This window comes from Nannobrachium achirus (genome assembly GCF_963921795.1).
Source record: "Nannobrachium achirus genome assembly, chromosome: 2".
Taxonomy (NCBI): Eukaryota; Metazoa; Chordata; class Actinopteri; order Myctophiformes; family Myctophidae; genus Nannobrachium; species Nannobrachium achirus.
Window position 1 is genome coordinate 36,451,590 of NC_137811.1, and position 23,974 is coordinate 36,475,563.

Sequence of the window (23,974 nt, forward strand, 5' to 3'; positions counted from 1 at the left end):
TATCATCTGATAGCTCTGAGAATCTGGTGAAAACAGCTCAACCGTCTGCAGCAAAATATAAATGAATTTAAACAAATGAAGAGAGGAAATTTCTAATTAGAAATAACCGATAGGGTTTATTCCAAGGAAAGTTTCTCTAACAAGTGTCGAGACAGTTTCAGAAGTTTACACAAAGCAATACATTAACCATATATAAACGTATTGTATAAATATTCATAGCGTCGTCAGCCCAAGCGTCACAACCAGTCGGTGCACAGACGTCGCAAGCTTTATCCTGTCTCAACCAGCCACGTCACCGTGACTTATTCCAATATGCACAACAATGTGTGACAGGCACAGTGGTGGAAAAATAAAAAAAAATCACATATTTTACTTAAGTAAAAGTATCAATACTGCAATGTAGAAATACTCCGTTACAAGTAAAAGTCCGGAATTCAAAATAAATAAGTAAAAGTATGAAAGTGTTGGCATCAAAATGTACTTAAAGTACAAAGTACACAATGTTTGAAAATAGCAGATTACAAGCTCACAACGCGATGCGACGCGTTGTGATCTTGTAGATTGTCTATTTTCAAATAGCCACGGTATAAAATAGGGTTGGTAGGGTGGTTTATGTACTGTATGTTTTATAATATTATCATTTATATCTGCAAAGTAACTAGTAACAAAAGTTTTCAAATAATTGTAGTGGAGTTAAAGTACAATATTTGGATCCGAGTGGTGGGGAGTAGAAGTATTTACACCACTGGTTCTACCAACAAGCCAGTGTTGATTTTGACACAAGATTTTGATTTAGTTTTAGTCAGTCTATTGAATAAAATGTCATTTAGTTTTAGTCATCTGAAATGTTTTGGTTTTAGTCTAGTTAGATTTTAAATCTACAGTTGATTTTGTCGACAAAAAAATATTTTGGCAGGCCATGATGGCGTCGTAATGCCTTATTTTACACTTGGTTGCATGCTGAAAATAGACGATTTACATGTAGCAGCGTGACGCGTAGTGAGCTTGTAGATCTGCTATTTTCAGAGGGCAAACAAACATAAAATGACTTGGCTTTTAGTTCTAGGCCCTACTGGATCTCTTCTCCATTAGTCCCTCCTTAACATTTTAGTCTAGTTTTTATTTGTTGACGGCATATTTAGGCCTAGTCTTAGTTTTAGTCATCATAAACTATTTATTTATTTGTTCAGTGAAAAAAGGTAGTCGACGCGAAAAGTTTTCGTCATAGTTTTAGTCAATGAAATCAACCATAATACTAGCTGCTACAAGGACATACCGATAGGCTTTGATTTGTTGATGGATTGAAGAATTTATTAGAAGTTTGCATAGGAAAAGGTACAGTTTCATGACACAATACAGTTCACTCACTGGTACAAAGTCAACTAAAAGGATCAATTCAAGAAAGCACATGGCTTATTTAAATTGAGATCCTTTTTTTAACTCATAATATTACAGGTTGTAACAAAAATAATATCTAGCTGAGACATGCTACAGGCTACAAAATACCATGCCATAAGATTGTGCTGAGATAGAAACGCAGACACATGACAACAACATACAAATGAAAACATAGGAAATAAAGATGAAATACAGGTTTAGATCGATCATCAAGCATTTGAGTTGTTTTATATCCCTTTTTATTTAACACAGATAAATCCTTTGTCTTTTATTACTAATTTCCAGATTCCGGAGATTCTTGCATTGGGCTCTCTCTGTGTGTGTGTGTGTGTGTGTGTGTGTGTGTGTGTGTGTGTGTGTGTGTGTGTGTGTGTGTGTGTGTGTGTGTGTGTGTGTGTTTCTAATTGGGCAAGTCTAACTGGCCCAATTAGTGTAATTTCTTCTGCAGGCTGCTGGCACGCTAAGGACCTCAATTCCCAAATATATATACATTTTTAATCAGTCTACAACAGCTATATTTTGTGAATTAATAGAGCAATAGTCCTTCCAGGGGTACCATGGCATTTTGTGGTACAATATTCTGTATGAAATCTAATTTAACAAATATTTTCTCTCATGGCGGTCCTTGGAACAAAATATTTTTCAAATAGTTGTACGCAGCCTAATATATAAATTTGAGTCTTTGACATGTTTGTGAACCATGGAGTGGAGAGATTACCTCCAAATGTGTTTTCACAAACCACACCTAAGGCATATACCACCAATTAAAATGTAACAATATCATGAATAAATTGATATAAAATTATTATGCAAAATGCTAGTTTTTCATTAAAAAGAAAAGCAGTGACTATTGTATATGAAAGACCCAAGAGTCTCTTTTAAGCACTTTCAAACTGGCAGAGCTAATCTTTTCTTCTTCTTTTTATTACATTTTCAAAAATGGACCACAAGTGGATATGCTTTCAGAGTACAAATTTTACAAGGAGTTTACAGTGGAGATATAAGTCCCAGAGATGAAAGAAATCAGAGTCTGTGGCCTAATCCATCTCATACTTGGTGTTCACAGCCACAAAATCACTGGTTTAAGAGGTTGACCACTAAACTACCCTGTCCACGCTTCCTAGGTCTGCCTCTACGGCATCGAGGGGTACCTTCAGGTTTGGCTGTGTTGTTAGAGGTGGTGGGGAAGAGAGTGATCTGCATGGACAAAGTGACTAATAGCTTGTTTAAAGTCCTTTCTGGAACCTTTTGCGGTCACGAGCACGCCTTTGTGCAACTCTCCATGTACATCTTTTCTGTCTTTTGGCCTTTTCAGACATCTGTGATACCAGCACCCTTCACTTGTAGTAGCTGAAAGGAAACACAAGATAAGTTCTTCCTCTGCATTCATTTTGGTCAACTTGAAGCATCTCAATCTGAGTACTAAGACCCATTACCGGCCCCATCATGCACTTCAACATGAGCATGAACTGTATATTGTAAGAAACAGTGATATCTAGGGGTGCAACAGTTGATCGATTCAATGGGGCTGTTAAGTATGACATCATTTTGTAGGCAGAGGAGAATTTCTGCCCCCAGTTTCCGTGAATCTTTTTACTATTTTTACTATTCACACATTTTTCTTCTCTTTGTTGTTGAAAGGAAAGTGTTAGAATTATACTTAAGTCGTTATTTTTTAGTCGTTTTTTGAAATAGCGAGGGACAGAAAATGCTCTGGGGGCAGATTCTCCTCTGCCTACAAAATGATGTCACGGCTTAAAAGCCCCATAGACTATACAAATACTCAATAATTGATAATTTGATCAAATAATCGAGAGAAAAAAATCTATCCCTATTTCAAGCAGGTCCTTATAAGTGAAAATCTTCAAAACATGTAACCTTGTAGTTCTGCTATTTTCACAATTTTTGCACAAAGCATAAATAAGTAATGAATCGATTTGTTGATATATAAAATTACAGAACATTAATAAACTGATCAGTATAATAATCACTAAGAAATTAACTGATATCTTAAGCAATCATAATCGTAGGAACATAAAAAGGCTACCTTAGAAGTAAGTGCCTTCTCCTTCCACATCTGTGCACCTTCAGGTGTAGAACAGCATCTTTCTTTGTACTGCCTTCGGTTCTTTGCATTAATCACCTTTCCTGAGGTCTTGGAAGCAAAATTATCAATGAACTTTTACATTTAAGATTTAATTAATTAATTCAGCAGTTTTTAAAATTCAAAATTATATATAAAAACAAAAAAAAACAGGACAATAGCTGACTCCAATAATTATTGGGTGAGTAGCCTATACAAGCAGCGCTACAACTTGAAATGCCGTCACAATCAATGAGTCTAATGCCCGGGAGGGCATATTAGGGATGATCTATGGCTGTGTATCTGAAATAGTCATACTCACAGGGAGGCACTTGAATAGCCGTGCCTTCATAGGTTTCATTTTCTACAACGTTACCCTAGAGCAGTGGTTCTCAACCTTTTCAAGCCGCAACCCCCAAAACAATCATATTTTAACTGGGGACCCCCACCCTGACGAGCACTAAGAGTTGAGGCATTACATCTTGTATAACACAGTTGTATAACACAATTTCTGCCTCTAATATTTGACAATTTGGCCAATGTTTCATTTGTCATTTTAGAGGTATTAAAAAGTCCTTAAATTGTCTCTTTAGAAATGTTCAGATGCTCTTATCTATACACTTAAACTTTATGTTGGTTTGTTTACTGTTGATTGGGAAAACAATGTTGCACATTAAGTTAATCATCTGGGGACCCCCCCAAAATAATTTGGGGACCCCCCTGGGGGTACCAACCCACCAGTTGAGAACCACTGCCCTAGAGAACAATATACCTGTAGACAGCTGTACTATTCTGCTAGAAATCTAATTGAACAAAGCTTATGGGGGCCCCTTGAACAAAATATTTCTCAAATAGTTGTACGAAGCCTAATTTGGGGGTCTTTGACATGAAAATGTTTGTGAACCATGCAGTAGAGAGATCACCTACAACTGCTGCAGGTATACTAGTTCAGTCAGACAACTCTTGGATTGAATTTACAATGTATTTGTATTGAGCATAACTGAGCATAGAAGCATAGTTTGGAGTCAGGGCTCTGTTCCATTTCATTCATTCCCTGTAAGCAGAATTATAATTATAATAAATGATTTGCCAACTATATTTTACAGGTAATCATAGAAACGGAGCCCACAAGTGGATGCTGGGGTGGTGGTAGGAGCAAAAACCCTTAGTGCAGAGCACAAAGCAGTAGCAGCAAGAGGGCAGAGCAGCAGCAAGAAGAATGAGCTTTGAGCAGGGAGGTTCAAATAGTCCACCCCAATCAGATGGAGAGAGCATGTGACTGATCAGCTGATCGGGTGGCACGCTGCCCAGAGTTGTCTGCATGAACTAGCTATGCAAGCTGCTGCTAATGTATTAATTCAAAAGAGCCGAGAGGCTCGAAACGTCACGTCCATGATAAAGGAACCTTAAATTAACCTTTCAAACGTTTGGAGCATGATCCAGTGTGCACTGTGCAGACTTTATTTTTCTTTCCATTCAAATACATCCCAGATTTCATCTCTTCAGTTAAATGCATACTATGCATTCTGTGATTTATTTTCACTCTGAATCTTTGTTCAGTGAAATGTTTTCACAAACTATTATGAAGTAAAGTATTATAAACAAAATGCAAAGTTCTTCATAAAAAAAGCACAGAAAGTCTTTTCAAAGTCGTATGCAAAAGTCAAACTTTAAGCCAACTCTCCACCACGCCGATATCGGCCTGACTCGGTGGCGGAAGAAGTCGGAAAGCATCTTGCTTTTCTGCAAGAGACTCTTGCCGCCGATATTGCATGTTCAGCCATTTGCCGACCTCGATAGCCGTCGATCTCTGTGTGGTAGTGATGAGGGGGGTAAAGACTCCACTGTAGAGTGGACCTTTAGTCTGCTACTGTAGCTTAAGCCATGGATCACACAACGCTTGTCATGTTTCAGGGTTGACTATTGGTGCAGAAGCAAGCTTAAATAAGCCAGAGACATTTGCCTGTCGCACATTTGAACTAGATACCATATTTTCATCTCAACTTTCAATTCCTATATCAATCGATCAACTCCAAAGCAAAGCTAGGAAATAACTGTGTTTTGTTTTGGTGGCTCTCCGGTGTTGCCAGATTCTGAAACAAGCGACCAGGTCTATGAAAACAAGCCCTAAAGAAGCGACCATCTTAACCACTTGAGCCCTATTACATTTGCCATTTTAAAAAAGAATCTTGAAAGCAAGCCCAAATAAGAAACTACACTTCAGAAACAAGCTGTGCGGTGCAGAATCACTGCTGGCTTAAGGGGTTGACCACTAAACTACACTGTCACCTCTACCTGTCCACCCTTCCTAGGTCTGCCTCTACGGCGTTGAGGGGTACCTTCAGGTTTGGCTGTGTTGTTAGAGAGGTGGTAGGGGAGGGAGTGATCTGCCTGGACAAAGTGACTAGTAGCTTGTGATAGTCCTTCCTGGAACTTTTTGCGGTCGCGAGCACGCCTTTGTGCAGCTCTCCATGTAGCTCTTTTCTGTCTTTTAGCCTCTTCAGACATCTGTGATACCAGCACCCTCTTCTTGTAGTAGCTGAAAGAGAACAAAAGATGAGTGCTTCCTGTGCATTCATTATGGTAAACTTGAAGCATCTCAATCTGCAGTAGGGTCCTAACCGGCCCCCATCATGCACTGCAACACATGCATGCACTGTGTATTTTTTAATTAAGTATTGTAAGAACCAGTGATATCTAGGGGTGCAACAGTTAATCGATTATAAAAGATTTCATTTGATAAACCAGAAAAGCAGTTCCTGTAGAAACTGCGTGGGCTCGCTGAAAACAGGACTAACAGCAGTACTATAAATGGTAAAACAGAATTCATTTCCCAGTGGATTCCTCACTGTGTGTATGTTTTTTCAATAATCTCAAAATGTATAAAAGATTGCAATAAAAAAGCAACTGTGTAAAGCTGAACAAGTTGAAATTTGAAATAAATTTCTAGCCCAAAGTGGGGACAACTGTGTTCTTGCTGGAGCGAGCCCACAATAATCGAAATCCCTATTTTGAGCATGTCCTTATAAGTGAAAATCTCCACACAAAAGAATTTACATCTTGTAACCTTGTAGATCTGCCATTTTTCACTATTTTTGCACAAAGCATAAAATAGGACTTAAGTGGTTAATCGATTTGTTGATCAAAAGAATTATGGATACAATAATCTCTATTAAGAAATGAATGTATATCCTTGTGCAATCATAATCGTATGAACATAAAAAGGCTACCTTAGACGATCCTGCTCCTTCAACTTCTGTGCACCTTCAGGTGTAGCACGGCATCTTTTTCTGTACTGCCTTTGGTTCTCTGCTCTCGTCTTTCCTGAGGTCATGGAAGCAATATTATCTGCAGTGATGTGCATTTGAACTCAGCAGTTTTTAATATTGAAATGTATAACTAGAGTTCAAATCATAATCAATATAATCCAATACTCAAAATGTCATTTCAGTCATTCGGATCTGATTGGAATCACATGATAATGGTCTTGATAACAAAGCGTTATACTTATCATCATGTAATTAGGACCGTTATGATCATTACATTAATTTAATTTAATTTAATTAATTTTCTTACAAATCATTGCAACTAATGATTTGTGTTTTACATTGAATATTGGAATTGAATATTACAATTACATTTCTATTTGTTTTTAGGCTTTGCAAACAAAAATCGCACAAAACAGATGACAAATAACTTCAATAAACAACAATAATTACTGACAATGACAATGAAATAAATAATGTAGTATACTGTATGGCCAAAATAGGCCATTCATAATTTTATACTTTACTTATAATTATTTTAATTGTGGTAAATATCCCCTCTACAAGCTCACAATGCGTCACATTGTTTTGAAAATGTTTCAAGTTTTTCAACATCTGACAATTATTTAAAAAAAATACATATATACTGTATATTGCGATAATCTCAAATCTGCAATCAGACAATTATATTATGCAGGTCTAAAAATGGTGACAAGCCTACTCAGAATTAAATCATACTTTTGCTGTTGGGAGTCTTGGGACGGTCTATGTGCTGCTGATCACATCCCTGCTCGAACCTCTCTGGCTTGATGTGCACCGGTTCAAAAACAGGAGGCTCCTCTTTGACCACAGGACTGGTACCTTGTCTGACTAGTGAAAGACAATCTGTGATTCCCGCCTGTGAAGACGAAGAGTGTGACATCTGCTGTTCAGGGTCCTCTTGGTTGGACGGCTCCGCAGCAATGCCATCTTGATTCAGTGAGAAAACCAACGGAGACCTAGCTCCAACACCTATGGAGTGAAAACAGTGGTGTAAGCTAAAGTAACCAAGTACATTTACAAGTACTTAGTCTGTACAAAGTAAATAGTAAAACTAGTAAAATGTTTAGGTAGCCTACTTCTACATGTGTTTAGTAAATTAAATGCTTCCTTTGGGGGGAGCACATGACAGGGGGAAAGCCAAAACCTGCCCATACACCCCCCAGACCCCGACCTGTTAACTGTTAAGTATTGTTTTTTATTTCTGATTTCTGACTGTTGTATGATTTTTATTTTGCATAGTTCAATCTGTATATGTCTCTCTGTAATTTTATGTCTCTATGAATTGAGTCCAAAAGGACCCCAATGTAAACAAGCCATTGTGCTTTCTTCGTTTAAATCCTATTAGTAGACCTTGTATCTGAACTGTGCTGTCCTGTACATGTGTTTAGTAAATTAAATGCTTCCTTTGAGGGGAGCACATATGACAGGGGGGGGACTGCCTACGCCTAACCTCACAGAAATAATGCCTAAACCTAACCTCAAAATTCTGTCCGCCTGGGCAAAACACCTGGGAAGGACCATGGGGAAAGACAGCCTCAGGTTTTCTCAACAGGCCTGAAAATTAAGCCTCAACTAACTAATTAGCATACACTTTAGGCCAGGGGTCGGCAACGTTTTTGAAATGAAGTGCCAAGTTTTCATTTTATTGATAGTGTGCCATATCAACTATAACACCACATCTTAATTATGACACCAACATATAATATTTCCAATTGATTTTGACGGGCTATAAATGAGCTTTATTTTTGTTCTTCTTTAGAAATATATTATTTTACATTAGTCTATAGGCATAATGATCATTAGACTCGAGCAATAACCCACTTATCTCCCAGACTCTCTCCCCAGTCCCCAGTCAAAGTTATCAGTTTGAATGAATGTAGAATTATGTTTTCTCGTGCCAATAAAGCTCCTTTGAATTGAAAATTGAATTGACATCCTCCCATACAACAGGTGCATTGATGAGGGCTGGAATAATTAATCACACCTGTGTAGCCCATATGGGTTGCATTTGTAGACGGCTATCACACACACAGGTGTCTCAATTTGTCTGATTGGCATAGAACTTAATGTTCTACGCAAATCAGAAGTTCAGAACACCTGAGTTGGTCCCTACTTATTATAACCCACCTCTAGATGGCCGGTGTAGGACTACAAATGCAACCCATGATTCCCAGGATGGCATTTAGATGAATGCCGTCTAGGTGTGAATCTCGTGGAAAAGTGAAGACATATTTTACTAAACACATGGTTTCTGATTTTCAAATGGATTTGGGTGAGTATAGGCTGCTATACTATACTGCCCTACAAAGCCAAATTGCAGTATATGGACACACGGACTTATTTATTTGTGCATCCCAAAGGTGAAATTGGCCTAGTGTAGGCTAATATATCACTTATATGCGGATATTTGGCTGACCAGTTGAAACACTTGTCTTTAACGACATTTCTCTGAAATGCATTTGAGTAGAAGTAAATACTCCATTTAAGTACAAGTACCTCAAATTGTAGGCTACCTAAAGTAGGCCTACCTAAAGTAGGCCTACAGTACTTTGAGTAAATGTAGACTAATACCACACGCCACTGATGAATCTATGTAATATCAGTATCATTCACAGCCATTGTAGGGCTAGCATTATAATATAGAGAGAGAGATGGTGCAATACTCACAGGGAAACTCCACTTCCAGTCCTTGCTCATTTGTCATGCTATAAACACAGTTGGCAGTGAAGGTGTTTGTGTTGACTTTGCATTCACTCTGCAGCAGTGACAGCTCGTCTTCAGTCTGTTTCAGCCTGAGCTCCAGTCGACTGATTTCCTTGTCTCTCTCGTTCAGCATCATCTGATATTCCCTTATTTTACCGTCGTTGACTTTGTAAACGATATCCACAACGACGTGTATGGCGTTTTTAATTGCATTTTCAACTACACACGAGTCGTCAATACTTCGATCTGAATCAATATTTCTGTTAGAATAATTCATTTTTTAGCACAACGCAGCAACCCTCGAAAACAAAGGTTTAACTGAAGGAAGAAACTTGCAGTAAAATGATCAGAGCACTTTAGATTAATCAATGTATAATTAAACGTTCAAAGATTTGATTTCCCACAACAACACAACACAGGCATGGATGTTTTAAACGGAAAGAGGAACTTCTCTTGGTACATGTGTTTACTGTTTGGGGCTACAGCTCCACTCTGTGGTGATTTAATGTCAGTGCAGCTTCCTTATCTACTTTGTCTCCCTCATTTCCCTCCATCTATCTATACTATAATTTTGCGATTTTGCGAATGTCTGTCTGTCTGTCTGAGTGAGTGAGTGTCTGTCTGTATGAAACAGCGTTTCTCCTCGGTGGCTGGAGCAATTGATCTGAAATCGCATCACCATCAGCATATGAACACACCTGACATAACTGTGAAGCCCGTTTGTCACTTTCACAAATCGTATGCTGTATAATAGCATTTTTATGGTGTATCTATATCTATTTAGCCTACAGTACCTTTTGTGACCACACATGTTAAGGGAGGGGCGCTGTTGTTCAGGCCATGCACAATCACACACAAACCCACACACACACACACACACACACACACACACACACACGGGGGGGGGGAGTGTGTGTGTGTGTGTTTGTGCGGGCGGGCGGGCGGGCGGGCGGGCGGGCGGGGGGGGTTCTGGCCCTGTTACAGATGTTGTCCAAAAATCATGCAGATCGGTACACAGTATCTCTGTAGCCGTTAAATGGAACGGGTATTTCTTACATTGATGCTCCTACATATTAGCATGCAAGCACCAGTTAAAGTTACTTTCCATCCCTCATATACTGTGTGCACAGTGCACATCCCATAACCCACACACTGCACACAGTATCTCTGTAGCCGTTAAATGGAACGGGTATTTCTTACATTGATGCTCCTACATATTAGCATGCAAGCACCAGTTAAAGTTACTTTCCATCCCTCATATACTGTGTGCACAGTGCACATCCCATAACCCACACACTGCACATCATTTCGGAGCTCATATCTTTGAACGGGTAAGGGCTAGTTTATTTAATTCAGGTAAAAAGACAAGAAAGCCAAAACCTTGCCATACACCGCCAAACCCCGACCTGTTAACTGTTAAGTGTTGTTTTTTATTTCTGATTTCTGACTGTTGTATGTTGATTTTTATTTTGCATAGTTCAATCTGTATATGTCTCTCTGTAATTTTATGTCTCTATGAATTGAGTCCAAAAGGACCCCAATGTAAACAAGCCATTGTGCTTTCTTCGTTTAAATCCTATTTATAGTAGACCTTGTATCTGAACTGTGCTGTCCTGTACTTTTTCTATGCAAACTTCGAATTAAGTATTAAATCAATCAATCAATGTGATCAATCACAGGAGATGGGAGATGGTGAAGGTGCTCTATGTGCCGTGGTGCGGCACAGCAAGACCGGGTCCAGTCCAGTAAGAGCCATGCATGGTTCCGAATACGCATGGTAGGCTATATCATTATCAGACCAACATTAACTCTTCAACTTCTTAGATGCCCAAAATTACTTGCTATCCAGTATCTACATATTTTGTATGAGTTTGCAGCAATTTTAGAAATATCTGTACTTTGTCTCCTTGCTCTTCTATTGAGACGTTTTGAGCCTTTGCCAAAAGTCATGTCTCACCTAGACAGAGGATCTGACTCAGATTTTGACATGATGGTCAAGATCAGTTTATCCCCTGAGCAGGCAGGCAGGCTCTACTGCAGGGATGTCAAACATACGGCCCGCGGGCCGGAGATGATTCAATCCGGCCCCCCAGGCTAGAGCATACATTTCTGAGCATTTAGGAAAAAAAAGTAAGTCTCTAGCCCATTCCTGTCAAGAGTTATGATTGTTTTAAGAATTAACCTAACTAATGTCTGTACACTGCAGGCTAGGTTTCTCCCACCTGGCAGTGATTGAGTTGATTGATTGGAATGTTAAGTGACCAGCTCTCTCTCTCTCTTTGAAGATGACAGCATTGCTAGGAATAGGGTGGTTGGTCTGGCTATGAATAATACCTGAACATACCTACAATATTCAAACTGTACTCAAAGATTACACATATTAGACATGGAAATTAATGTTGTTAAAAAAAATAACTTATTTAAAAAATATAATAATAATAAAAATGTAAAAGTTTTATTATTCCAATATTTTCTGAATATGCCATTATTGTTCATTACTTTTATTTTTTTTATTATAAAATACAATAAAAATAATTATTGTCCTGCATCAATAATATTTTTTTTAGCCATTTACAAATTATAGCGTACTGGAGACTATCAGGAATTGAATTATTCTATTATCAAATGGTTTATTCTTATTGGCACTTCTTAAAGGAGTAGTTCACCCCCAAAATGCCATGGAGCCAATGTAGACTCATTCCTAAAACAGAAATTTGATTACAATAAATGCATGCCTATTGATTCCGGATGGGGACCCAAATGCATTTGGGTCCCCATCCGGAATCAATGGGGGGAAGTGTACTATTATCACATTTTTGTCTTAGTAATGCGACAAATAAAATAAAAATATATTATTGAACTCAATTCTCCATGGCGTGAGTAATAAAAGAAAAAAAAGTCATTTTGGGGATGAACTACTCCTTTAAACAAATAGCATCTCTCGTACCTAACTGCAACTGTAATACCAATAATGAAAGTAGCTATTTTACTTAATAATGAACACAATTTGTAAAATGATATACTGCTATACTGCTAGCTACAGCAGTGGCTGAGACGACAGGAAGAAAAACAGAGCGAACATGTGCGCGAGTGTGCATGCCATCCGATCCGCGACTGGTTCGGCCCTCATCAAGTCGCCTTTCATCCAATGCGGCCCTCACCCCAAGATGAGTTCGACACCCCTGCTCTACTGTATAAGCTTAGTGGTGAAAATGTCAACACTTGCGTAGGAAACCTGGTTCAAATCCGGGGTAGAAGAGGAAGGTTCAACAAAATAAACTGTAGATTTTGTCAACTAAAACTAGACTAAAACATTTCATATGACTAAAACTAAATTTAATTGTATTCAAAAGACTAAATAAAACGAATTTTAGAGGGACATGAACACTTGGAGTGGAATAATTCCTCCACTAGACTGGGTCTTCAACGTTTCCAGGCCAGGGACACCCAAACTGATGGGGAGATGAAACAGGGACCCCCTACCTCGTGGGGTGGGGGTGGGGCTACAACATAGAACATATTGTATATTCATGTATACAATTGTTTCATGTGTATAAACATACCATGCTATTGTGCATTCAATACTAAGCTATTCAAATAATAGATTAATACATGCATGCTTTATTTTAAACAAGCATGTACAAGTGGCTGTACCACTGCAATTTATAAACATACCTTATTAACTGAGAACCATTGTCAATACTATCAATTTATCACTACAATATCAATTGCACAATAATCATGTATGCAAGCTATCCAAAAGAGACGGAATCATGTATTTAATGACTAATAAAAAATATATTTTTTAATAAAAATAATGTATAAAGGTTATTTTCTTTCCAAATTTTTTTTTTTCAACAATTTCATGGATCCCCTTCAGTATCCCCACGGACCCCCTAAGGGCTGTGGAGTGTGGACCCCTGTTGAAGACCTCTAAACTAGAGGGTAGTATTATAAAAAGCTTCTTTATTCTAAAATACACTACTGGATGTGAGGTGTGGATACAGTACTAATACTATGTCAATGTGCATCAATATGATTTAAACTATTACAACAATGGGGAGGAGCAACTGGAGAATAATTGTTCCATAATATCTGTTTTTTTTTGGGGGGGGTCGTCCGGATTGGGAATCGAACCGGCGATGCTGCCAGGCATCCATGCCTACATTATGTGGCAATGCCTAAGTGGTATGCGCCTGGACTAGTAGGTCAGCGAGTGCCCAAGTTCACATGCATTTGCACTCAAAGTACCACAATGGAAATACGCTATCAAGCTTTTTTTGTCCATCCTTTCTACAGAAATGTACATCTGCATGTTGTGTACTGTATAATAACATGGTGTAACAGTAACAACACAATCTTCACAGAAAGTCTTTTCAAAGACGTATGCAAAAGTCAACTTTAAGCCAACGCTCCACCGCGCCGATATCGGCTCGACTCTGCAGCGGAAGAAGTCGGAAAGCATCTTGATTTTCTGCAAGAGACGCTTGCCATCGATATTGCATGTTCAGTCATTTGCCGACCTCGGTAGCCGTCGATCTCCGTGTGGTAGTGATGAGGGGGGTAAAGACTCCACTGTTGAGTGGACCTTTAGTCTGCTACTGGTGTAGCCATGGATCACACAATGCTCGTCATGTTTCAGGGCTGACTACTGGTGCAGAAGCCTGAATAGGCCAGAGACATTTGCCTGTCACACATTTGAACTAGATTTTTCATCTCCATGCTCATTTCCTATACAGATCAACTCCATAGCAAAGCTAGGCTGACCACTAAACTACACTGTCACCTCTACCTGTCCACCCTTCCTAGGTCTGCCTCTACGGCGTCGAGGGGTACCTTCAGGTTTGGCTGTGTTGTTAGAGGGGTTGTGGGGGAGGGAGTGATCTGCCTGGACAAAGTGACTAGTAGCTTGTGAAAGTCCTTCCTGGAACTTTTTGCGGTCGCGAGCACGCCTTTGTGCAGCTCTCCATGTAGCTCTTTTCTGTCTTTTAGCCTCTTCAGACATCTGTGATACCAGCACCCTCTTCTTGTAGTAGCTGAAAGAGAACAAAAGATGAGTGCTTCCTGTGCATTCATTATGGTAAACTTGAAGCATCTCAATCTGCAGTAGGGTCCTAACCGGCCCCCATCATGCACTGCAACACATGCCTGCAATGTGTATTTTTTAATTAAGTATTGTAAGAACCAGTGATATCTAGGGTGCAACAGTTCATCGATTTAATAAACTATAAAAAAAAAAATCAATAATGGTTAATTTGATAAAAATAGAAAAGCAGTTCCTGCTCCGTCACTGAAAACAGGACTAACAGTAATATATAGAAGTTACATGATGTGAAATATCTTTTTATGGCATGGGAACGTGATATAGTGTGGCAACGCTTTCATTTTGTTTTATTTTCATATCGGACTGATATTTCCTGATATCTGACCTCCAAAAGAGATCCTTCTCTATCGGAGGTCCTTTTCCCATACAATCATATTTGACATACAATATAATCCTTGTTTCACTTGCATCCAGACATGGATTCATTATAAGTGTTAGACATCTTAAAAGTATTCTGAAAGAAAATTAGCTTCTCCGTCGTACTTTTGCAAATCTCGCCTTGGGCGCTGAACTGTATGGGGCCGGCCCTGATCGTACGGACTGATTTTGGAACTGAGAATCAAAGTTCTTCACATGTGACGGTGAAGACGATAGGGCAGGGGACCGAAGCTACATAGCCGGTGCCAGTACTGCGAATCAGCGCATTAATATTGGTGGGGCATGTTGCGCAGACAAGGTGCTCAATACTGGATTGAGTTCTTTGGAGCTGATTTCCTGGACAATGCATTACTGCAGTTGTGCTTTAAAAACATAATCCAGGTGTGAACTACCTTATACTGTGCTCAAATAATTTATTATAATTTATTTCACTGTTTTTGTTTGGGTTCAATATGAAGAACCCATGCTAATTTATTTTTTTACATTTACATTTTGATAGTTTTCAATTTGTTTTACAGGAACAATTGAATGAGATTGCGGCTGTTTGGAATGCGCACCGGATCCGACCAATGAGGAATCCACACTGCCCTAGCGGGACAACCTGATTTATTATGTATTATATTTTGAGATTCAGTGTGGGGTTTGGAAATCAGTATTGTATAGTATACTCGGCCTGTTTTTACTTTAAATATTATTTTCTTATTATTTCTACTCGTAATATGATGTCACTCTCCTATTAAATATGGCGAGTCTTAAACCTTAAATGTTTGCTTTCAGTACGACTTGCATAAGGATTGCTCATAAGATGGTGGTGTTATCACAACGCATAAGATCTGGCCCATATGAGTTAAGGTTGGAATGAGCTTCATGTAGGCTAATGCCGGTGTGGGTTAAAGATCCACTCGCTCTGCCTTTTCTGCTCGCTTCCGGCGCTTGCGACTGACGTCACAAATATGGCTGAAAACAGCAGACCTACAAGCTCAACGCATAGCAAGCGCAACGCTTTGTGGGCTTGTAGATTGGCTGTTTTCGCCACCCAACACAGCCACCGGTGCCCAGTCGTTTTTAGAATACTACAGCTGCATGGATTATTAATTCTTATTGAACACAGGAAAATAACACGTTTCTTTAAGAATATTTATTATTAAAAGAAACTATTTACTATATTAATAATATAGTAAATAGTTTCTTTTAATAATAAATATCAGCGGTGAGAGACACCCCGGTGGTCAGCAGCGAGGCCCCCGCCGCTGACCACGGAGCCGCTGACCATCACCGACAAGGCGACGGTCATCGGCGAGGCGAGGTGACCATCGGGTCTCCCGGTGGAGGGTCGACGGATCCCCGCACGGTAGCCGTGAGTCAGCCCTCTCGCCGCCGACCACGGGGTGACCGCAGCGGAGGTCCGTGAGTGGTGGTCTCCCGGTGGAGGGTCGACGGATCCCCGCACGGTAGCCGTGAGTCAGCCGCCCTGCGGGGGTCTCTCGCCGCCGGGTGACCGCAGCGGAGGTCCGTGAGAGGTGCGGGGGTCAGCAGCCCCGTGGTCAGCCGCTAATTACGTTATTTTTCATTATTAATAAACGTTTTCTTCTTTGTAATGTTATTGAATACTGTTATTTATTATTAAAGGCAATAAGAATTAATGCAGTACTGTTATTTATTATTAAAAGTTACTTTTGGGGATGTTAGTTTCCTTGTTCAATAAAGGTTTGAAGAGGAAAAGCCAATCACAACATCATATTGTGTACCGTCAGTTGCAACCGCCGGATGTGCAGAGCTGGAGGCGAGAAAATAAGGCAGGCGAGACTGGCCCCGACACCGGTATAATTGGGAAGACATAGCCCACTCTTCCGAGGCCTGGTGCCCACTCTGTTGTTTGTGCCCGGTTTTCCCTAATGCCCACTGCCAACTCTTCCTTAGTGGCCAGAATGTTATAGTATAGTATAGTATAGTTTAGGCCTCACGCCTTGGGGAGTTTTTTGTCACAGTACATTTGCACATACGTAAAATTTCTCCTCTGCATTTTACCCATACTATAACAACTAGGAGCAGTTGGCAGCCATATGTGGTGCTCGGGGAGCAATTAGGAGTTAAGAGTCTTGCTCAGGGACACATCGACACACAGCTGGCCTGGCCGGGAATCGTACCTGGGACAACCAGGAGCTCTGGCTCCCCTGGCAGGCTCACTAACCACTCAGCTACGGCTGCCCCATGTGTTGTAATTATATGTCATGTCTCTCTCTTAAGTATAAATAACATTTAAAAAAGAAAATATTACTTCTAATGAAGCTTACAGTGTAGTAACATAATGGAACATCACTGAATGTCCTGCACTGCTGCAGGATTATCTATGAACAGGTTAAAGTAGATATGTACCTCAGTCAATATCTTGGCGGGCTACTGTTTCATTTTGACCAGGTGTACCCTACCAGTCAAAAGTTTGGACACAGCTTCTCACTTTTGACTTGTAGGGTTAGGGTATGTTATTGGCCAAGGTTTATGGTGATAAACTGCTCATACAGGGTGGTGGCCTCACTTCAGCACCATCGCTTCAGCACCATGGAGAGCGCCACAGTCAGTCCCTTGGACAATGCGGAGGTGCCAAAAGTGGGGGGGGGGGGGGGGGGGGGGGGATTCTGTCTCAAGCAGACTTCACAGCGCTCGACACGGCGACTCGCTCGCTTTTAGCTCGCCGGAGGATTATCAGAACTATTACGAGGGCAATAGTTTAATTTTATGTTTATGTTGTTACAGCTTTATACTACTGCATGGGTAGGGAAGCATCTGTCTTCTAATGGATCCAATGTGGTTGTCACAAGCTCTTGTTAATACTTTTCACTGTTTCAATGTTTAGAAAATGTCTAATAAATTCAAGCGAATTCAAGCAACAACTATGCATTATATTTGTTAGAACTTTGCATCAACCCTTCAAACCATAAAAACTTGTGACCGCTGTAGTAAGGAAATCCATTCCAGACCTTTCAAGAATAATACAAAATAGCTATGAAATTGGTTCAAATATCCAGATCAATACACTAATTTAAACCTTTTTGTTTCTCAATGAGCCATAAATCACTACTGTACACCACATACAATACGGCAGCTGTTTATCAGTACAATGCACTTGTACAACAAAGACATTTCTTTTTACAGTTTAACAATTTCAGGTAACAAAACAATTCAGACATATTTTAAACTTCAAGGCAATATTCATCAGTATCAGCATCGAAATGTCAGTCATTATCTTTGTACTCTCAAGCACCTAAATAAAAGGCTAAAATGGTCTGCTCCAGTGTCTCTCCTCTGCATTAGTCTGTCCCCGCTCCTGTGATGCATCGGACTAGCCGTGTAGCCGTTTAAGCTGAGGCGCGCCGTATTCCCTTTTTTCTCAGAGGTACAAAACAGGGTTGCAGAGAACAAAGGCACTAAAGTATATATAGTATGTATGCGCTATCCATCACCCAGACCGAGCTGTGTAGAATGCTGTTGAAGTCACTGCGGAGGTCTGGGTAACTTTTATAATTCACAGGTAACATGAGATTGCATCCACATGTGTGAGCTTGGGGGTGCATCCACATGTGTGAGCTTGGGGGTGACACAGGAAGTCTCTTGTTTCCGTGAAGGTCCCTGTGATCTCTTTCCCAAATAAAAAATCAGCTCCTGTGCAGAAGCGGAGGAAGAGCTTCAGATAGCTGTCGTCCATCTCCCCAATTTGCCACACTGCTCTGTATGGCACTCATGTCTTGTGGAAACTTCAGGATTTCTTTCAGACGCTTAGGTGTTGGAACTCGCTCTGGCATGAGCTCGGCTAGTCTCTGTGGTATCAACTCTTTATCAAGATCCCTCAAAATAGGCCTCAAAGATTCAATCACAAACATAGGAGTTTGTATGAGGGCTTTGTGACCCAATTGTGACGGAAGTGCTGAAAAATAACTATGTGAAACTTTTGTGCTAGTGCAAATTCAAATCAAAGTGATATCAAACCTTTTTTTTTTATACTGTACATGTATAACATCTCTAACATCGCAAATGATGTACAAAACGTTGACTGACAGGCAGCAAAAAGCCTTAAGCTCACTCATGTGCATCTAGGGTTTCAATGAGTGATTCTTGATCAACAGATTGAAGTTGTCCAATGCCTGCTCAAGGATTTCCTTCTCTTGTTTCTATATGTAGTGCATGAATGAATCTTTGATACTGCTGGTGGTACCATAAAAGTTGACCTCCATAAATGGAAGGGAAATGTGCCGCTTGCAGGCCACCCTTTAACAAGAATTCTTGCAATAGATTGCTATTCATTTGGTACTCGTGTCTTAGGAAGGGGACCTTGACATTTGCACTCAAAGAGGCACAGCCACTAAATAATCTTCTTCTGTGTCTTCTTCTACCTCTATCTCTGGTGCCTCTTCGTCTACTACATGAGCATTGTCCATGTACTCGTGCTTTTCTGTGAAAAGATACAACCTGAGCATTTTCTTCCCACATGCTTCGTATAACCCCTCAACTGTACACCTCTTGTCTAGCTTTCTGTTAAAGGTATCCCCAATGTGACAATGTAGATCTTTGAGTTGCAGATAAGGTGACTTTCCATCTGGGAAGAACCAGTCTTCTGCCTTTTTTTGGATTTCCTCTACTGTTGTCTGTATACCTAGGGTTACATGCCTTGTCCCTCCTCCCTTTTGCTGTCTAACTTGCTTAAAATCTTCTTCTTTATCATTATAGTTCATCCAGCCAATTGACACCTTCCTTTCCTTCCTCCTGGCACTTTTGTTTCCCATTGATTTCTTTGAAACTTCAATTCTCCTAATTTCTCTGGGGCTTGGATTACAGAGTTGTAATCTCTCCAACAAGTGACTCTTCCTGTCTGTGTTCTTCCTGTCTGTGTTTCCATCTGTAGACAGTTGCTTACAACAGAAAGCCAACACAGCCAATCTATCACCGTAGTTGGGGATGTACTTGGCTAGATTGTCATCTGACATCAGTGGAATCACAGAGACATCAATCTATGGAAAGTAAAACAATTTAAAAGGGTTAGAATAGGTTATCCTACTGATTACAATAGATTACTAATATATAGATATATATAAATAGATATATATAATAGATAACTAATATGCACGCTCACAATGTGCCATATTGCAGCACGTTGTGAGCTTGTAGAAGAGCATTTTTTTTGTTGTAAATATCCCTTTATTTTTCATTTCCAACATTTTGTATTTAAAAAGATTTGAAGATTTCCCCAATGTTTTTTTTTTCTTCATAAATTAAAAAACAAAACAATTTCTTTCTCCAAAATAATAATTTAAAAAAGTAATACAAAATTATGTTAGTGGTAGGCTATGGAACATTTTTGTGAGACATTGAGTGAGTATACAGATATGGTACCATCTTGTTTTTTCCAACATCCCATCGTGCATTGCGGTGTCGCAGCCGAGTGTAATCTACAAGCTCACAACGGTTGCAACTGCGACGCGACGTGAGCTTGTATGTCTGCTGTTCTCCGGAAGTGTCCCACAAATAATTATGCAGTAAATTACCGCGGAAACAGGTGGATAGTGTACATTAGAGAGGATATGAAGATATGGAAAATTTGTGCTCCTTTAAGTCATAAGCTTGTGTTTTCTGGAAAAGGGTTTGTGATGCTATATGTGTAATGTTTTAATGGGGCCTTAAAATCACAGCTAAACGGCTCAAAGTTAGGCCTTCAGTCTAATCTGTATAGCCTATTAAAAATGTATTACCTATTTAAAAATCAAATAGGCCTACATATCCACATTTTATCATCAATTTGTGGTATTTTGCTAAGATATCTTTTGGTTTTGTGTCAATAAACAAGGCTAGCTATAGGCCTATTTTTATTTATGTGTCTCATTTCTACAACATTTGATTTAATGCAAGAAACTGATTAAAACATAGCCCATGCCTACACAAAAAGCTATAGTGACATAAATGGTTACGGCCCTAGGACCTTATAAGGGTGTTAATTCCCCTCTCTGAGTTTCAGTGCATGGTGAAGGAGAGTGGCTGTGGAGATGACTGGAGGAGTGGCATGCAGTTGGGGCCCCGCCTGTGCCTCGTTCCCTCTAATCAGCCGGTCCCTATATAAGCCTGAGGAAAACGGCTTTCCAGCCTCTTTTGCCATTTGCCACAGACTTGCTGATACCAGTCTGCTAGGCAGACAAAAACCTAACCATACTGTACAGTACACCACTCTTAAGAACTTTGACACCAACAACTCAAACTTTTGTCCAGGGAAACTGGTAGGGGTGTGCCGCCTTTTGTTTTGTTCCCCCTTTTCTCCTCTGTGTTTTGATTAGGTAGGGAGCGTAGATTGTGTTTTTGGTTTTGGGTGTAGTGTAGTTTGTTTTATTTCTAGTTAGGATTGTACTTTTTGGCATTGGCCATCCTGTTTAGGTTATCCCTTAACTGTAATAAATATTCTTTTTTCCGTTCCTTCCATTGCTTCATTTTCACACCATGTTACTCCTTATAGTTTTCAACCCTAGACGCCATATAAGGGCGTAACAGGGACTGACAGGGAAATTGTTGACCTACCAGCAGTGAATTTAACAGTGAACTGAAAATAAACAAATGTAGCCCATACCTTGTCATCATGAACCCTGGTAATGTTTTCCTCATCAATATTCCGTTCACAAAGGAACTCCAATAGAGAGTGGCACTCCATGTCCCTAAGACGAGTAACATTAACGTGTTAAGTCTGTATGGCAACACATTTCATCCCACATTTATAAAGCCTGATGAATGCGCCGCCAACCATGGTTACACCATAATTATAATAAGAAGGGTTACACTTTGCGTAATTTGCAATTCAGACTAACGTCGCAATCGTCTTCATCATTGTAATGTATTTGCTATAATACAATTCCTACGCTGCATAGATGGCTAATACTGGGCTTCCCCTGTTGACAGTTGTTTTAATACGCTCCTGCTCTGAATCATTCTAATAAATAACCCGGCATCCACAGTGTCTCCTTCTCTTTGATTTATAAGTATACACGAACCCGATCATAACAGTCTTTCTCTGAACTGTAAATTCAGCCAGTGAACTTGCCGACAGGTCGTTGGTTGTTGACCCGAGCAGCCCATGAACATGGTTATACGTACTATGCGTAATGTGCGTATTTGGACACTAATGTTGCATATTTCCACTAACATGTTTTCACACTTACGTAAGCGTTAGGCAGTGGTGAATTACAGTAACTAAAGTAAATGTACTTAACTACTGTACTTAAGTATAATGTAGAGGTATTTGTACTTGAGTATTTCTGATTTCCAATACTTTCTGACACTACAGTACATCTCAGATCCAAATATTGTACTTTTACTCCACTACATTTATGTGAAAACTTTAGTTACTTTGTAGATAACCAAACAAGAAATCATACCGTACATTAACATTTAGGCCTGACCTATGTTTTCTGAAAAACAATATTATTGTTCAAAAATTAGCCTACAAAAACAAATATGTTGCTACATACTGTACATGTACTGTAATACACTAAAATGTGTTTCCCGGCCTGAATGGGTTAAACATTCAATATAGGCTATTTCGGCCATTTGAATAGCAGATATACAAGCTCACAAAGATGTAGATGTTTTTTTTTTTCTCTCTTTTTTTTCACTTGTGAAATGGGACTTTCTGCTAAATGAGTACTTTCTACTGTTGTACTTCAAGCACATTTTGATATCAATACTTTTGTACTTTTACCCAAGTACATTTTGAATTCCGGACTTGTAACAGAGTATTTCTGAATTGCAGTAGGCGGCCTATTGATACTTAATTAGAAATTACGAGTAGGCTACCACTGGCGTTGGGATGGAAATACTAGCATTGACAGTAGGTCTACATGTCCAATCGATTGCATACATTGCTGATTTAAAAAAATGATGGCAGTTAAAGGTATCATGATGTAAGATACAGTACCTGGGCAGCCTAGCATATCGTCGTCGGGTGGAAACCTAGTATCTCCAAGTTTCAAATTTGTATGTTCTTTCGCAAAGTAAAGCCCCGTTTCATCGTATAAGGCCGTCTCACAACGCCTCACACTGCGAGGCGTGTGCTTGTAGATCTGCTGTTTTCACTAGTTCAAATCATTTTTAAAATGAAAAATGCTAAACGAACGGTTTTGGACATACAAGGTTTTCACCCGACAACGACGATATGCATGGAGTTTTAACATTAACTGAACTCAGACGGCATTGTTTGTATGAAGCTACCTTCAATTTGCAATGAGTCTGATAGGTCTATGCATTTTATGATTGAAAATAAATGCTTATTCATTACCGTTTTGATGTAGAAGAAGAGCTTGAACAGCATGGATTTTCTCGTTGCATCCTTATGCCAATGCTGACATGCGGATTATGTGCGCAGTCTGCGCACACTTTAATAAAGCGAGAACGCATTAAGGATTTCGTGGGGACACTTTAATAAAGCGAGAGAACGCATTAATGATTTCCAACGCTCAGGTTAATAAAGTGAAGTAACGGATTAGGCTCTTGTTCGAGCAAGTTAATAAAGCGTTGCCACACTATATATCACGATCCAACGCCTTCAAAACAAAATATTTAGCACCATGTCACTTCAGGGGCTCCGTAAATATAAATGGTAAGACATAATTAATTTCCTTGTGGATTCCTCACTGTGTTTTTTCAAAAATCTCAAATTATAAAATATTGTAAAAAGAAAAGTACAAGCAATAATAACTGCGTAAAGCTGAACGAGTTGAAATTTGAACGAAATTTTGAGCACAAAGAATGTGGAAGTACTGTAGTAGGATGTCCTTATAAGTGAAAATCTCCACACAGAAATGTACACATAGATCTGCCATTTTCACTATTTTTGTACAAAGCATAAAATAGGAAGTTATTCATCGATTTGTTGATTAAAAGAAACTGAAAGCATTATGGATACAATAATCACTGGTATTAAGAAATACATTTTTATCCTTAAGCAATCATAATTGAAGGAACATAAAAAGG

At 39.4% G+C, this 23,974-nt stretch overlaps 1 protein-coding gene across 2 annotated transcripts; it reads right to left on the minus strand.

Annotated features, from left to right (window-relative positions):
- Window positions 1-1,527: 1,527 nt before the first annotated feature.
- On the minus strand, window positions 1,528-9,895 carry LOC308309377 (uncharacterized protein). 2 transcript variants are annotated; one of them, XM_080754925.1, is made up of 6 exons: window positions 9,457-9,895; window positions 7,486-7,758; window positions 6,712-6,805; window positions 5,821-6,020; window positions 3,446-3,553; window positions 1,528-2,748 (listed from the first exon to the last, which is right to left on the minus strand). In XM_080754925.1, exons 1-5 carry the CDS (start codon window positions 9,767-9,769, stop codon window positions 3,534-3,536), a joined length of 900 nt encoding a protein of 299 aa, XP_080611051.1. In that variant the 5' UTR covers window positions 9,770-9,895; the 3' UTR covers window positions 1,528-2,748; window positions 3,446-3,533. The 2 variants fall into 2 exon arrangements, with proteins under 2 accessions (XP_080611051.1, XP_080611050.1); XM_080754924.1 differs by having other exon boundaries at window positions 3,446-6,020.
- Between the last annotated feature and the right edge of the window lie 14,079 nt (window positions 9,896-23,974).

Coding starts and splice junctions, on each gene's coding strand:
- LOC308309377 (XM_080754924.1), bottom strand. CDS start 9,769: ATGAATTATTCTAACAGAAATATTGATTCAGATCGAAGTATTGACGAC. Junction 7,759..9,456: donor ACTGGAAGTGGAGTTTCCCT/GTGAGTATTGCA, acceptor TTCACTCCATAG/GTGTTGGAGCTAGGTCTCCG. Junction 6,021..6,711: donor AAGGAGCAGGATCGTCTAAG/GTAGCCTTTTTA, acceptor GTTCTCTTTCAG/CTACTACAAGAAGAGGGTGC.